This window comes from Triturus cristatus, chromosome 1_2 (genome assembly GCF_964204655.1).
Source record: "Triturus cristatus chromosome 1_2, aTriCri1.1, whole genome shotgun sequence".
Taxonomy (NCBI): domain Eukaryota; kingdom Metazoa; phylum Chordata; class Amphibia; order Caudata; family Salamandridae; genus Triturus; species Triturus cristatus.
In genome coordinates this window covers 287,138,206-287,155,043 of record NC_140580.1, presented here as the reverse complement: position 1 = coordinate 287,155,043, position 16,838 = coordinate 287,138,206, and the positions used below count along the sequence as shown (strand labels likewise).

Here is a 16,838-nt window from a genome sequence, read left to right as displayed (position 1 = left end):
ACCTGAGCTGGTGCACAGCGACCAGAACGGCTTTGGACCTAAGCGCAGTACCTCACTGAACTTGCGGCGGTTCTTTAGGGTGGCATCGGATAGTGTACAGAGGTGGCCTAGGGTGGGTTGTCTTGTACTGGACCTTGAAAAAGCCTTTGACTGAGTGGAGTGGGGATATCTCGCAGTGGTACTGTTGCGCTACGAGCTGGGCCTGGGGTTTCTCAAGATGGTTGCACTATTGTACAAGAATCCCACAGTGAGGGTGAAAACTGGGCCCTACATCTCTGCCGCAATACCAATTTGCAGGGGCACCAGGCAGGGGTACCCGCTCTCGCCCCTCCTGTTCGTACTGGCAATTGAGCCCCTAGCTTCGACACTGCGTACGACACTCAGAGACGGCATACCCTTAGGGGACGCGACGCATCAGGTGTCACTGTACGCGGATAACCTCTTGGTGTACGTCAGAGATGTAAGTAACATCCCGGCCAATCTAGAGCGCATATTGCTCGACTTTGCCGCTCTCTCGGGCCTTAGGGTGAACGCCACCAAGTCCTGCCTTTATGCGTTCGGCGGGGATATCCCGGACCCAGGCTATATCCTAGATGGCGTGCGTGTACAGTGGAAAGTGGACACTTTCCGATACTTAGGAGTTTAGATATATCACCAACCGGCGGACCTCATTGAGGGCAATCTGGGGAGGACTGTAACAGCTATCAAGTCCCAAATGCGTTTTTGGAACACGCTTCCACTCACAGTCACGGGCAGGGTAGCCTTATCCAAGATGGTGATACTCCCCCGTCTCCTGTACTACTTTGCCAACCTACCAATATATATCCTGGCGGCCTTCTTCACCACACTCAATCAGTCGCTCCGGGATTTCATTTGGGGTAATGCGCGTCACAGGATGGCTCTGCCCAAACTGTACTTGCCCACCGACCAGGGAGGCCTGGCTGCGCCGTGCTTTGAACATTATTATGTGGCAGTGCAGCTACAATGGATAGTCTGCTGGCTAGCAGACAGCGGCCTCGACGACACTGCAACCAAAGCACCTCCCCTCTCTCTAGCTGACATTACCAAACTCTTTCACCCCGCCACGAAAGCCTCAACGCCGACACCACTCCTCATGGTGGTGGCCTACAAATGCTACCGCCGCAGTCTCTACCTTACTAGAACTCTGGTCCCCTACGCTACGGCCATACCACTGGAGGGCTCCCCCAGCGGGCTGGGGGCGCTCACCGCTTCTGAACTGGTGGAGTGGCACGAAGCGGATATACAGACCCTGGGCGACCTTTATCGGGACGGCACCCTCATGACATATGAATTCCTGGTGGACGAGGCGAGCCTGCCACCTGGGCAATTCCTCAGACACCGTTCCCTGATTGCGACATTGACCGCTAGCTGGGGGGACATGAAGGAGGAACCGAGCCAACACCTCACCATACAGTATCTCCATGTTATGGGGCAGGGCAGGCACTTGATTCGGTGGTTTGTGGCCTTCCTACGCACACACGCAGCAATCAGCCTGGAACCGCTCCGCCGCAAATGGGAAACAGATCTAGCGAGGCCACTAGATGATAAGGAATGGGGCAAGTTGCTACAGAGTCCAACACGTATACCCCGAAACATGCGGTTCCGCCAAATACAGCTGTTTATACTTCACAGGGCATACCTCGCACCCGAAACGATCAAAAGATACTTTCATCGCACAGACACGGTCTGCCCCCGCTGCGCGGAGCTAGGAGCTGGGCTAGTACACATGCTGTGGAGCTGCCACAAGCTACGCCCATACTGGGAGGCAATCCAAGAGGCGCTACATACATGCACAGGCCGAACCATACCATTTGAATGGCCCGTTTACCTACTGCACCTCTTCCGCAAAACGCCATCCACGAAAGTTACCTCCCGCTTCCTCGACTTGGGGCTGGTGGTGGCTAAATGGCTACTCACTAAACGCTGGAAGGTGCCAGACCCGCCGCACACACGGGCGTGGAGGTATTCGCTCCAGCCATGGCCCAAAGCGGAGGGCATAGCCATCTTGAGAGAGGAAACACTGGGACTCCGGAAGACGCCTATTGCGACACAATGGGAAGGTCTCTTACAGGCCTTGACACGAATTGGGGGGGACACTGCGGAGGGACATCCTGTGCATGGGGGAGGTGCTTTCCCGGAGATTGCTGAATACGCTAACGAGGATCATTTGCTCGTCACGTAGATGGCTGTGTACTATCTGATACTCAGAGTGGGAAGTATTGGGTTTCCTGTGTGGTGATGCCCGCCTGGGAGATGTCGGGGGTTGGGGGGCAGAAGCGATGGGGAAACAATGCGGGATGCACGTTTACATGTCGGACTTTGCTGCTGTTCTTGATTATTGGGGGTTCTCGAAGTTATGCCCCCTTTTCATGTTCTCTTGTTACTATCTGTACCTGCATGTATCCTGAATACTCTGCGTAGACTCTGTGCACCATACCACTGGGCCTATATTTCCAAAACATGATGCCTTGTACCGTATCATGGTTCAAATTGCCACCACACCACTGTATGTCGGCAGGGGGGTTCTCCTGTTCCACGGTACTGCTCATCTGTTCTTGCCTAATACTTTGTGGTATGGTCGATGTTAATTGATGACTGATGCCTGTCTGTAAGCTGTAAACTCTGCAAAACAATGAAAACAGATTTATTAAAAAAAGAATGAGTTTTATCCAATTAAGTTTCTTAAATCATTTGCTCAAAGAATTTATGACTAGCTTAACAGACAAATTGTTTCACTCTTAAACAAAGAACTTCACCAAGCCTACAACCAATACCGGTGTATCCTCACTGAAGAGTCCCAAGTAGTAAAGGGATTATATGTCTGCACTGGTTGTTGTATCCAGATGTGTGCTGTGGCCAGACAGAAACCCCAATCAAGGCGAAACTGGCCTTGGATTTTCGCACAAGGAGGACCTGGTATGGCAGCTCAGGCTGGACTGTTCTTACTGAAGTATGTGAAGACTGATTTGCATATGGCTTGGTCCAAACTGCAGTGGCATGGTGAGCAAAATGTGTGTTGAAATGCCACAGGGTGATTGGCATTGTTTACACTTAGTGCAAGCATTCCTCCCATCACATTTTGATCACTGCCACATACTGGCAGTCTTCTACTCACAGTAGTGCACTCAGACATGTTTAGTATGGCCAGTACAGAGAATAGCGACAGATACTGACCAATGACTCTCAAGGCAAAGCAGATGGCCTCACTCTTCACCTGCCAACCACCATCAGAAGTGCCAGCCTCGGTTAGATAATATCACAATTCTGAATCTTGACCAGGACCAGCAGTAACTTTTTTGACACCATCTGGCAAGTAAGATGTGTATGTATGGAGACTCTTCACAAATTGTATTCACTAAGACAATAAACCACCTTCCCATTAGGCATTTAATCAGTTAATTTTATTTGTTTGAAATTGAATGGGAAGTATTGACAAAGTGCACGCAGATAAAACAGAAGAGTTAATTATTAATGGATGGAAAGTGAGACCATTTGCTTGATACACATTGGTCAGTAGAAATTGCCAATCTACCTTGGTGTAAAAATTGATAGTGCTCTATCCATGGCCACTTAGATGTCCTCTCTAGCTTCCTTTGTGGGTTTTTTCCCACTGTAAAATCCTGAGGAAACTGATTCCATTTGTGACAGAGGATGGACAAAGAACAGCTGTCACCACGATAATTGGATCTAGACTGGACCGCACCAACTCGTTACCTTGTCTACAATCCACTCTATTAAAGAAACTTTAAGAGCTTCAAAATTGGGCAGCGTGGGTGATCTTGAACTCCCAGATTCGCACATGCTTGTCTGCTACCGCAAAGCTTCCACTGGCTTCACAGCAACCAGGAGGTTGGGGGAGAGGGGCAGGTTCCAAGTTACACGGAGAGAGAGGGCTAGGAGGAGGGCGTGGAGGGAACCCTGGTGGCAGGTAGTGAGGGGTGTTCTGGTTGCTAGAATGAGGGTGAATAGTAAGGTGAGAGCCAGCAAACCCAGGGGCCTGATGGGTGTTATGAGAAGATGAAGGGGCATGGCGAGAGTGAGGAGGGGTGCCATCTTGTTTATGGGGAGGGGTCATTGATAAAACAAGAGATCGGTGTCCTTAGTGGAGCAGTAGGGGGATCAGTGTGAGGGGGCTCAGTGTGAAGGGGGATCAGTGTAGGTGGATCAGTGTGGGGGGGCTGGGAGGAATGAGAGGGAAGAAGAGAGTGATTAGGGTTGAGTAGCGAAAAGTCAAGAGGAGGAGAGAGGGTTTGGGTGGCAGAGTAGGTTGTAGGATATGGTTTAGTGGTATAAGTCTTGATTTTCTCATCCAAAGAGCAATGTGTATTGCTACCCCTTCTTGATGTATAAAACAGCTGGAGTAGCTCTTAAACCCAGATTATGTTCTTGCTTACTCCTTGACAGCTGGAATCTTGCAGGCTCTTGACTTCAGAGCAAGCTCCATCCATCAAGCTGATATCCTGGGAATCAGTACAGTTCTAGCTATGGCTAAAAAGCCAGGTCTTCAAGGTTTTTCTGAACACAAGTTCTGATTAGATCAGGCTCATATTAGTTGGCAGGGAATTCCACAGCCTGGCCGCCACCACCTGAAGGATCTGCCCCCAATGCGTGATTTAGCATAGTGAGGTTCACAGATTAAGTTCTGAGAGCTCAATGATCGTTTTGCTGGTAGAGGCATAACCGGTATTTAATGTAGCTAGGACATCTGCCATGCAGCGCCCAAAAGTCCATTGTCAAGGCCTTGAACTCGATCCTTTTCGCAACTGGCAGCCAGTACAGCTGTCTTATATGCGGAGAGATGTGGTGCCAATACAGAACTAATTAATCTTGCAGCCACATTTTGTACCATCTGTAATCTTTAAATCAGATAGGCTGGTAATCCCAAATATAGAAAATTTGCATAATCCAGCCGAGATGTCACTGTGGAATGGACAATGACTTTATGACAGTCCTCCGACAGGAGATGTAGAAATTTCCTCAAGCTTCTCAACTTACCGAAGCATGAGGCTGCAACATGCCATACTTGAGTTGCGAATGAAAGATCTGCTTCCCACTTTACGCCCAAGATTTTTGCCGTGATTGCTGGTATAGGTGGCAGGCCCATTTCCGCCGGCCACCAAAGTCCGGCTGCCGGATGAGATGCCTTGCCAAAGAACAACACCTCTGTCTTCTCTGCATTAAGCTTACGTTTATTGTTGTTCATCCAGCAGGCGATGTAGTTCAAGCAGCCCTTAAACCTAGTAGAGTCCACAGAATGATCCTTGAAGGAAAACACCAGCTGGGTGCCGTCTGCGAATGATATTGCCTTCACTTCCCAATTTGCTATGAGCGAAAACAGGAAGGCAAGATAGGTATTGAAGAGCAGCAGGCTCAAGGCTGCACCTGCGGTATCCCACACCATAGTGGCTTAGGTTCCGACTGAAATGGTTGGAGAGCGACCCTCTGCGTATGGTCTTTAAGAAAGGACTTAGCCAGGTGAGGACCATTCCTCCCAGAACCATAATTTGAGTCTATCTAACAAGATTTGGTGATCCACGGTGTCGAATGCTGCGGACAGGTCCAAAAGCACCAGCATTGCTGATACTCCTGCGTCCACAGTCATTCTTACTGACTCTGCCACCTCCAACAGCGCAGTCTCACTACTAAAGCGGACCGAAAACCGGACTGCGTGTCATGCAAAATGTCATGCCCTTCAATTAAATTAGCCAGCTGGCACTGTATCATCCTTTCCAACATCTTTGCTGGTACTGGCAGTAGTGAGATCGGGTGATAGTTGTTAAGCTCTCCCGGATCGACATTGGGCTTTTTCATAAGGGGCAATAACAACGCATGTTTCCATACATCAGGGAAAATGCCCATGGATAGTGAGGTGTTCCACATATGATTCAGAGCACCATTCATCGGGTGAGCCAGAGCCCTCCAGAATTTAGGGGGGCACGGATCCTCTAGGGACCCTGACTTACAATTTAGGATCTCTGCCAGGGATTCCTGTTGGGAGATAGGGAGACATTTTTAGAAAGTATTTTCAGTATTTATGATTTCCACTCCTTCTGTTTTAGCTGTCTCCATCACCATTGTAAAGGTGTTATAGACTTTCAGGATTTTACTATAAAAAAAAGTCTGATAGCTTCATACACAATGAGGGGGACGGCTGCATCGTGCTTTCAAGCTCCGCCGGCTTGGTAAAGGAGCTGACTAGCCTAAAGATGTCCTTGCCTCAAGGATCTTGTTCTCTTCTGTCGATCTGTTGCTATGGTGGTGACTCCATTTAAAGTTGTAAAGGTTTGTTAATGTTTTATGCCAAGCAAATCTATGGTTGGGTTAAGCCGACAAATTCTAGAATCCATCCACTCAGAGGATAGCTCATAGTCTGAAGAAAATCACCTATGGTGACAGGTCCGGGACACAATAGATAGATTCCACTGAGCACCCTTGGGAATCTCGCTTGAGATGCCGCCTTCACTTTTTATGAGGCACAGTGCTGTTTTAAAAGGGGGAAGTAATAAGTGACCAAAGTGAGGAAGTATTATGCTTGTAGTCAACTTTATTTTGATATCTCCGTATCCATGTGATGTGGTAGTAAAATTTGCTTCACACTGCAGTCACAACTAGAGGACAATAATGAATGTACTTCTCATTAGTAGTTTTTAGGTCTCGCCTGCTGCTCTGCGAGACTTGCTTCAAAAAGCTGACCACACGCTCGTGCGTGTGTGGCCTATTGCTTGCGGTTACCCGCATGGGCGCCATATGTTTTGAATTATCGTGCCCAGACACAAAACATATGGCCTGGTGCTCACTCTCGCGCGCACGGCCTTGTTATTTCATTTCTTTTTTTAAGTTCAATAACATTTTTATTAGTCAATAAAAAAGAGTAAATCAATACATAACATCAATTAGGAAGGGGAAGGGAGAGGGAAGGTGGGAAAGAAGGGGAAAAGGGGAATATCAAAATGTAGCATGTAAGAGAGAATATACAATAAAACCAATGATCATGGGCATTTGAACATTTGAACATGGGCATTTGAAAAAGAAGAGAAAAAGAGAAAAAACAGTACATTAGAAAATCTTGGATGTGGAAAGGGTATCATGGGGGTTTAGAGACCTCTTGTTGAGCAGGCGTTGGACGAGATGAATGGGCAGCACATTTATCTAAATACAATGTAATGGGGAGCCATAGGTCTGCTCGTTTAGTTGCTAATTGAACAGGAAAAACAAAAGCATTATCGAGTCTATGATTGTGACAGACATTGTACCACCACTCTTTGAAAGAAATATTAGATGTATTTTTCCAATTAACAGTAATCTGCTGAAAGGCTACAGCTAATAACAAATCTACAATGCGAACACACATATCTACATTATCCCAACCTGGGGATAAACTACCCAAGAAAAGATGGGTGAGAGAAAAAGGAATACAGGCATGAAAAATAACATTGACTTGAGCCCACACCTGTAACCAAAAGTCATGCACATATTTACAGAGAAATATCATATGAAATAAGGTAGCATTGGGGGAGCCACACGACCAGCATGTGTCTGGGGTAATAGGAAAGCGTTTGTGTAGTGTAGAAGGAGTATGAAGTAACCTGTTGTAAATAAAAAATAAGGATTGCGTCAGGGAGGCTGCTCTGGAAGTTTTACGGAGTTTTGCCCATATCTTATCCCAAAGAGATACCGGCCATTCTGTTTCAAAATCAATCTCCCATTGAAGCTCAACCTTGGATTTAGGTCTGAGTGATTGGTGTGAGTGAAGATATTTATAAATAGGGGTTGCTTTGGGAATCGTACGTAGGAGAGAGTGGAGTTGGAAAATGGGGGTTTGTTGAACAGGGGAAGGAGAAGAAGAACCCGAGAGCCTCTCATAAACCTCTAGAACGGTATTTTTAAGTAATAAGTATTTAGGGACAAAGGATAGAGGTAAGCCAAAGGAAGAACTGAGATCAGAAAAAGAGAGAAAGATGGAATCAGAGAAGAGCTGCGAGATCCATATCAAACCTCGGGATCTCCATGATTTCCAGTAGAAGGGTTTATTACCAATTAGAAGATATTTATTATGCCAAATGGTGGAAGAGAGGAAATCAGCAACAGTCGTGGGAGGGCCAGGGGCACCAGATAGCAAGAGCTTAAGGGTATATTTGTGAATAGGAGTAGGAATCAAAGAAGGTTTAGGAGAAAAAGCAAGATACTCTGTAAAAGAAAATGGAGAAAGGAGAGTACGTTCAACCTTAATCCACAAAGGGCAAGGAACAGTAATAGCAGAAAGGCCTTCTGATATGCAGGAAAATCAGGGAAGTTAACACCACCCTCAGAAGCGGGACGAATAAGTCTAGCAAGAGACATTCTGGATTTTTTAGAGCTCCACAAAAATGAAGATAACGTTGAGTTAATCTTTTTAAAGAACTTCATTGGAATAGATACCGGAATATTGGATAGCGTATAAAGAATGATGGGAGAAATCATCATTTTAATAGTATCAAGACGGCCCCACCAGGAGAGGTATAGGGGGTGCCACCTTGCAGTAAGGTCCGTAATTTTTTGTGTGCATTTAGACAAACATAAAGAGACAGTGTCAGGAATAGAGGGGGTGATATATAGCCCCAGATATTTAATGTGGGGGGGGGCACCAAGTAAATTGAGAATCACAAAATTCTTGCTTGAAAGTGAATTTGGTCAGGGGTAGGATCTCGCATTTATCATGGTTAAGTCTATACCCAGAGAGGGAGGAATAATTTCGGACTTCATCCAGAAAAGCAGGGATAGATTCCGTGGGGTTAGAAAGAAAGAGTAAGATATCATCTGCATAAGCAGCAAGTTTAAGATGAAGGTCCGCAACCTGAAAGCCATGGATAGCAGGGTTTTGGCGTATTCTGGATAAAAAGGGTTCTAAAGCAAGATTGAAAAGAAAGGGGGAAAGGGGGCAACCCTGAAAAACGCCTCTACCCAGACTAAAATAAGAAGAAATTTGGCCATTGGCAACTACTGCGGCTCTAGGGTGCGAGTATAGCAGGGAAACTAAAGAAATAAACTTAGGGCCAAAGCCAAACCAAGTAAGGGTGTGAAAAAGATATCGCCACTCAACTCGATCAAACGCCTTTTCGGCGTCAAGGGCAATCGCTGCAAGTGAGTGTTGACAGCGGGAAGACTTTGATAGAATATTAAATAAAAGTCTAGTGTTGTCCGTAATATGTCGGCCCTTAACAAACCCGGATTGCTCTTCACCAACAAGATCAGGAAGTAGATGGTCCAATCGGACCGCCAATACTTTAGCAAAAAGTTTATAGTCAATATTGACTAACGATATGGGCCTATAATTTTTGCAATATTGTACATCTTTCCCAGGTTTAGGTATTAAACAGATATGAGCGTCTGAGAACGTCCCTGAGGAAGCACCTTGAGCAATAAAAGTATGGAGAAGGGAATGCAAGCGTGGGATCAACAACTTAGAAAAATGAAGATAGAATTCAACGGTAAAACCATCAGGGCCAGGAGCCTTATTAAGTTTAAGGTGTTGCAAAGCAGTGAGCAATTCCTTTTGTGTGATGTCAGATTCTAAGGAGGAAAGGTCAAGAGGAAAAGTGGGTGGCGTGTGAATGGTGGAGAAAAAATTAGCAAGGGAGTTGGGAGAGGGTTGAGTTTCAGATGTGTACAATGTTTCATAAAAATGAGAGAACGCAGCAAGAATATCAACATCCTTATGCTTCAGGATGTCATTAGAGTCGTAAACAGATTCAATATTTAACTTATTATGCTTAATCTTTAAATAGTTAGCTAGGAGCTTCCCTGCTTTATTCCTGCCCCCATAAAATTTAACAAGTATAGGGAAGCGTCCTCCGTAGATTTCTCATTAAATTTCAGTTTTGCAGCAACAAGGGCTGTCAAGCTATCCTCAGAGTGGGAGGTAAAATATGTGTGTTCCAACTTCTTAATATTTAAAAGGAGCTCTTTGGTGGACCATCTGGCAGCCCTGCGTTTATTCGCAACGTAACTGATGATAAAGTCACGTGCAGCCGCTTTAAAAGCATCCCAGATAGTGTGTTCCGGGATAATCGGTGTGGTCGTTAATCAGAAAAAATTCATCAAAAAAGGAAGTGAAGTTAGCCGTAAACTTGGGATCAGTTAGGAGCGAGTTATTGAATCTCCATCTTCTGGGACCATTGACCTTAGGGAACACATCAACGCTCGTAAGGACGGGAGCATGATCCGAAAGCAATATTGGGCCTATCTCGGAATGTAATAGTGATTGAGCAAGGTTGTGGGAGACAAAAACATAATCAAGTCTTGACTGGGAGCGATGACAGGGAGAGTAGAAGGTGTACTCCCGCAATTTGGGATTGCAAAGGCGCCAGGAGTCCACCAACTTATGCTGTAAGATAGCATGGCTAAATAGCTTATGGGGCTTGTTGGGAATATAGGGGGCCATGGATTTCCTATCAATAAAGGGATCCAGAGGTTGATTACAATCCCCCGCCAAAATAAAGTTGTGATCCATAAATTTAGTTAGGAGTGGAGAAAAATCAGCCCAAAAGGAGGGCTCACCCGTAGTTGGGCCATAAACATTAAGAAGGGAAATTGGAACACCTCTGAGTGATAGCTTGGCATAAACCTAACGACCCGAAACATCCGACTCTTGGGTAAGAACCTGAAATGAAAGAGACTTGCGACAAAGGATTGCTACACCGTTCCGTTTGCCATCACCCTGTGAGTAAAAGAGTTCACCCACCCATCCACGCTTGAGCTTAACTGACTCTACATCATTTAAGTGCGTTTCTTGGAGGAATGCAATATCAACATTCAATTTGGCTAGGTGTGACAACATTCTTTGACGCTTGATCGGGGAGTTAATACCCTTCACATTCCATGACAAGATATTCAAGGACATAACAATAACCTATCTACAAAAAATGTGAAAAACATGACCAAAGAATGAAAAGCCCATGTGTCGTAGAAAAGACATAAAGAAAGAAGAAGAGAGAGAGAGCCAGTGTAGATATGCTGGAGAAGAAGAGAAGAAGAGGATAAATGAGAAACTGAAGAACAGGTGCACCAGGGGGAACAAGGAATGCAACTCTTACATAAGCAAAAGATTTCAGTCAACGATAGCATGCTAAAATATAAACATGTGAACAAGAATACGAACAAGAGAAGAGGAAGAAGGGAGGGATAAAGGGAAAAACCATCAAATGCGCAAGGAAAACAAATAAGGGAATAGAGAAAGAACATACCTACGAAGGAAGGGTACGAGGAAGGGTGGAGGAGGGGAGGAACCACATGGGTGGGGCAGCACATCCAGGAGCAGCAAGGCAGGGACCAAGAGACATCATCAGACACGGGGAAAAATTCCTGTAAGACGAAAAAGGAGAACAAGAATTGAAACAAATCAGGAAATCATGCGGGAACCATGACTAACAAGAAAACAAGGGACAATCATCATGCATAAACAATAACAGGCCAGCAAAGTAAGCTTCTGGAAAATCAGACAAATTCAAGTGAACTGCAACTAAGAGAGAGTCTCTGAAAAAGTACAGGATAAAATGCAACAGCCATATAAGGATTATGAAAGCATTAGTCATCCATGGGCAAAGGATGATGATCCGGAGGCATCCATGGCAGACGACTTGTGCGCATTGATGAAACTTTGTAAGCGCACTGGGTCTTCATAGGTTGTAGTCTTGTTGTTATAGGTAACTTTAAATAGACATGGGTGATAAAGGCCATATCGCGCACCCATCGCCCGTAGATCTGCTCTTAGGCTCAGAAAAACCTTGCGACGGGTGGCTGTGGCTTTAGCATAGATTTGTGCGAAAAACAAGGGCGTGCCAGACCATGCTAAATTCGGAGAAGATTTAGCCGCCGCTAGAACCATCAAGAGGTCAGTGTATTCCAAAAAGTAAATAATGACCCCTCTAGGTCTCTGTGAGGAAGAAGCAGAAGAAGGTGGTCGACCCAGCCTGTGAGCACGTTGGATGTTAAGGGCCTTGTCCGATGACAGATGCAAAAGCTTGGGAAGAAACGACTTGAAGAAGGCGATTGGATCAGATCCCTCAAGTCCCTCAACCAGGCCATAAATACGGAGGTTATTGCGCCTATTCCTGTTTTCCAACTGTTCCACTTGCTGTTGAAGGTCTGAGACTTGAGACTTTAGGTTTGAGACCACAGAGGATGTCTCTTGAAACGACTGAACAGATTTTTCAATCAAAGTTACCTTAGTTTCCATTTGCGACCAATTATCCGTAAGGACCTGGAGTTTAATATTGGTTTCTTCCATGAAAGGACACAAGGACCTTATCTCTTCTAACAACAATTCCATGGACACTGGTCCTGAGTGCTTTGGAGGTGAAAGAGAATTTGACTTGAGTCTTTTTGTGGTAGATTTAAAATTATCCAGCGTATTCTTGGAAGAATCCATTGGCGTGTCTGAGCCAGACGAATTAAGAGAGTCTTCCAGTTGCGAAAAAGCAGAGAAAACCTTAGAGTTCTTCACAAGCTGGGGTTTGGTCGAACGAGGCAAGTGCGACATTGATTTAAGTCTACCCATGTAATAAAGTCGCGAAGTGACTGACACAGTAGATGTCACAGGAGCAAAAATGAAGACAACACAGGATATAGCACAGCAGTAAAACGGGGGAAACTGAATATTTTATGAGAGGAATGCGGCCAATTCCATAGCACTTAAGTAAGAACAGTCGTCAAAGCATATATGAAAAAGCAAATGAAGCCATTCATGGGGAAATCAAGGTAATATGTATACGGCATATATTGCACAGAATTGGCATCAGCTCACCGCATAATGTAAAGCGGGTTTAATCCACATGACAGAGGATGACATGAAGTGTCTCGTGACACACCTCTCAGGAATCCGCAGTGAGTAATGGTACCAATAGCAGAGAGCAACCAGGCATGCTTCATATAGACACCTCACCACTCATAGGCGAATTCAGAGAGCAGTGCAGATATAACAACTATGAAATTATGTCTTGGAGAACAGCTTAGTAGCAGTCATGTGGAGCAGGGGCACTTCGTGAAGGGACGCTGTGACTGCATTGCACAGAGGACGAGCAGTTCCATAAGGCAGAGACTCGGTGCAAGGGAGCAGAAGCAGATGGGTAGCTTATGAGCCCATTAAAAGTGTATAGTTAGGCATTCAAAGCGCTTGGCTAACGGTGAAATAACCGCCACAAAACGCGCGTCATTTAGCGAATCCAAGATGGCGTATACGAGAGAATCTTGTCAGGACTTACAAGTTCCAGTTGCCGTGTCACAAAGGCATGAAAGGAGTCTCAATGACGCTTGGCGAGGTCAGGACATGTTCCGACACTTCTGCAGTCGGTCACCTTCAGGAGACGTAAGCAGGAACCGGCTCGTCTCTCAGCACCGCCTCGGAGCTCTACTCGAGCGCCACCATCACCCGCAGGCGCCAAGCCACGCCCCCTTGCTATTTCATTTCTGAAAACTAGAAAGACTGCCTGGAGCCTACCACGCTTTTGTGATTAGCATGTTTTATTTTTGTTGTTTTCTTTACTATTTTGCCGCCGTCGCCTGGTTCAAGTTCTTCCTGTCCTTGGCAGTAAGAACACACGCTCTCTCATCACTGTGGCGAGATTATGCCGCCTCTCGGTTTCTTCCTTCCAGGAAAATACTGCGAAATCTGATTTCACGAATGGTATTAATTACAAAGAGGCACCGTTTTATTAGAGTCTCTGTATGTTGATGATGATGAAGTATACCAACTTTAAATTTGAATAAAATATATGGAAACGGTCTCGTTAGGAAAAAGATGCACTCTGCATAAATCGCCGTTAAATAGCAACACAACTTTTAACCTCTAAATCGCGGTGTTAAACAAGCATTGTCAAAACGAGTAGGTATGGGGTTGTCAAAGGGAAGGACAAACACAGTTGCACGGAGATCTTACACAGATGCAAGGGCACACAAACTGATTTATGCAGATTGGCACACATACCCAGATAACATTACAGGTACACATGATAATTCTCACTACTATGTTGCAAAATGATAATTTAGTTGGTTGTGAGTGCTTTACGAATAAAGGAACACAGTGAATTGTATGCTTGGTGCTGCAAACGCTATCACCGGCTGGCTACAAAAAACAAGCATTGGCATAACCAGTAGGTCTCCCCTTTGGGACCTTATAAGTACTGCATAACTTAATTACTTATAAGGTTCCAAAGGCGAGACCTATTGGCTATGCCAATGCTTGTTTAGTTAGCCATGTTGGCGGCCCACCTCCGATTTTGTTCTGCTTTTTGAAGAACAAACTGCCAAAAGTAGTAATTCAATATTGAGAAAATAAATCTTTGAGACAGATGTGCAGGGAGTTTTCTGCCTTTGGATGGGAGTCACTGAGTGGTTTCCCTGCCCTAGACTGTCATGTCTCACCTAGACGTCTAGAGGAAGGAAATTTAGTGATGGTCACCCTGCTCTAAAAAGCGCAAGGCCACGATTCTGTGGTAGACAAGCTCACAGGTCAGAACTTTCCAACAGCGGGCGAGATGTGGTTCTGGCATCAGAAAGCCACTGTTACCCCCAACTAGGGCAGGTGAGCTGCGCGTTTCGCGGGGCAGGTTCACTGACATTTCCCAACAGTGCTCCGGCTCCACCAAACTCTAAACAACGTCATGGGCCGAGACTGGAGAGGCAATGGCAGCCACGTTGATGTTCAACTCCTTGGCCTGCGTCTTGGTGATCATATGGCAGCGAACTGGCGAGTTAAGTACTGGCCGAGGGAAGCAGTGTTTATAGCCCTCTGGTGGCCAAGATTTAACCCCTTGAGTGCCCCGCCCTTTCCCCGCCCTGTGCCGGCCCTTTCATTAGCGGGCGGGGTTCATGACGAGATAGTCTCGTCATGGGCACAGCGCAACCGCGGCCCATGACGAGACCATCTCGTCATGGGCACTCAAGTGGTTAATGCCAAAACCATTCAGTTCGTCTACAGCGTCGAAGAGTGTATCTGCTCCTTCAATTTTGAATCCTGCATTTCTGGAAGATGGCCGTAAACCTTGTGCTTGTTCTGAATATGTTTGCCCCAAAAATGAACACAATGGAAAGTATAATTCCCAGGCAATATTTAAGACTATCAGTTCAAACTGATAAAGTACAGAAATGAGTAAAGTAAACAAATAATAAAATTCACAAATTTAATACGGAAAACATATAAAATCACATATGATAACATACATGGTTTGATATAAACATTATATAAAATTAAATTAAATGAATTTTCCAATGATATAAATCAACATATTATAATGTAAATAGTGGCAAAGTGGAATTTCTTCACTGCCCCAAAAATGAAAACATGAGTTGGAGGACCAGCACTCACTAATGAAAGTGTAAGTAGGTTGACATAATAGTCCCCTGTGGAAAAGTCCCCGAAGCAGAATGCATTCCAACAAGTCCAGTGAGTAGTATTCATACATTAATGAACTTTCTGAAAGTGGTCTTCACTTGCTCTAGTTTTTTTCTAGCAACAGCTCGTAATTACATGAAGTGCCGTAATAGCATTATTTCAGGATTGTTTTGTGTGCAAAGAGTAATGCCAAATTTACTGATATACACAAGATTACTACAGCGTAATGTACATTTTGCACGGAGTGCCCACTATCTGCTGTTGCTGAGATGTATTTGCATTCAACCAAATGTTCTATACATTTTCCTCGCCGCACTGAGGTTCACATCAGCAACAGCTGCTTGAAATGTACAGTGGGAGCAGATCTGGTTTATGAATGTTGTTTCATATAAATAATTATTTCATAAATGTCGCGAAAGCACATGAATGCCAGAAAAGAACAGAATTACAAGAATACAACAATCCAAATGTGTATGAAAGCTGGTGCACCATAGCAGAGAAAATCAGAGAACCGGCTAGATACGAACTGGATGGCAGAATTGACTGAATATTGATTCCTGCTTTGTTTTCTAGGCTGCTTCATAGACGGCAAGCTGCGTCCATTCGGTTCAACAACTAGAACAAAGGAATGCATGAGATGCTCCTGTTCCTCATCAGGCACACGATGCTGTTCCCTGTAAGTGTTATGAAAAACAAGAAATACAAAAATTCAGAGTAAAATGTATACACTTATAGAAGGCATACAAAGCGCACTTGCCCCCCGCCTTACTTGCCCCATCTTCACCTCACCCTCTCAAGGAGACACCTGAGTCAGCTTTGGTCTTCACAGTGTGTAAGTTTTATTGAATAAACTTCATGGCCAATCCTACCTTTGGTCAGTCTTATTTATTGTATAATCTTTAAAAACACTTTCTTAAAACACCACAGCATTCCAAAAATTCTTCAAATTCACGCATTAAAATTATATTTACAACCCGCTCTCCAAGGGGCCTTTGCTTGACCTTCGGGCTGTGCCAGCAGGCCACAACCAAGATAGCCTGCTCTCCTTAGGTTGACCGCCCTCCGGACAACAGAGCCGCAGGTAAATAATCTGCCACCACTTGTGACCAACGACGGCTTCCAGGGTAGAGCTAGAGAATCCAGAGCCACCAGCAGGTCAGCCCCAGATCTCTCGCCAGCCCGGAGCCCATGAAATGATTTTTAGACCTGTTCTGGGGTCAAAATGGCACCTACTAACGGAGTCCCTGTCATTTCTCCTGTTCAGGACCCCGCATACCCCAAACCTTAGCTTCAGGGATGGGTGGGTGGGCAACTTGACTGCGACCTCCGACCCTGGCAAGCGAGAAGACAAAAGAGGGGGCGTCTCCGAGTTCGTAGGCTTTTCAAGCTTCGCGCCACAAGACCGCTTCCGGGTCGCCTGCCTTACTCCCCTTTGAGCCCTTCCGCTTTC

The 16,838-nt window shown here is 45.4% G+C and overlaps 1 protein-coding gene across 1 annotated transcript in view; it reads left to right on the top strand.

Moving 5' to 3' along the window:
• LOC146867181 (beta-microseminoprotein-like) overlaps positions 1–16,838 on the top strand; it is an 88,461-nt gene that overhangs the window by 25,498 nt on the left and 46,125 nt on the right. The window contains exon 3 of the mRNA XM_085603769.1: positions 15,962–16,064. Coding sequence (XP_085459895.1) covers positions 15,962–16,064 — 103 coding nt within the window. The remainder of the gene's footprint in view (positions 1–15,961; positions 16,065–16,838) is intronic.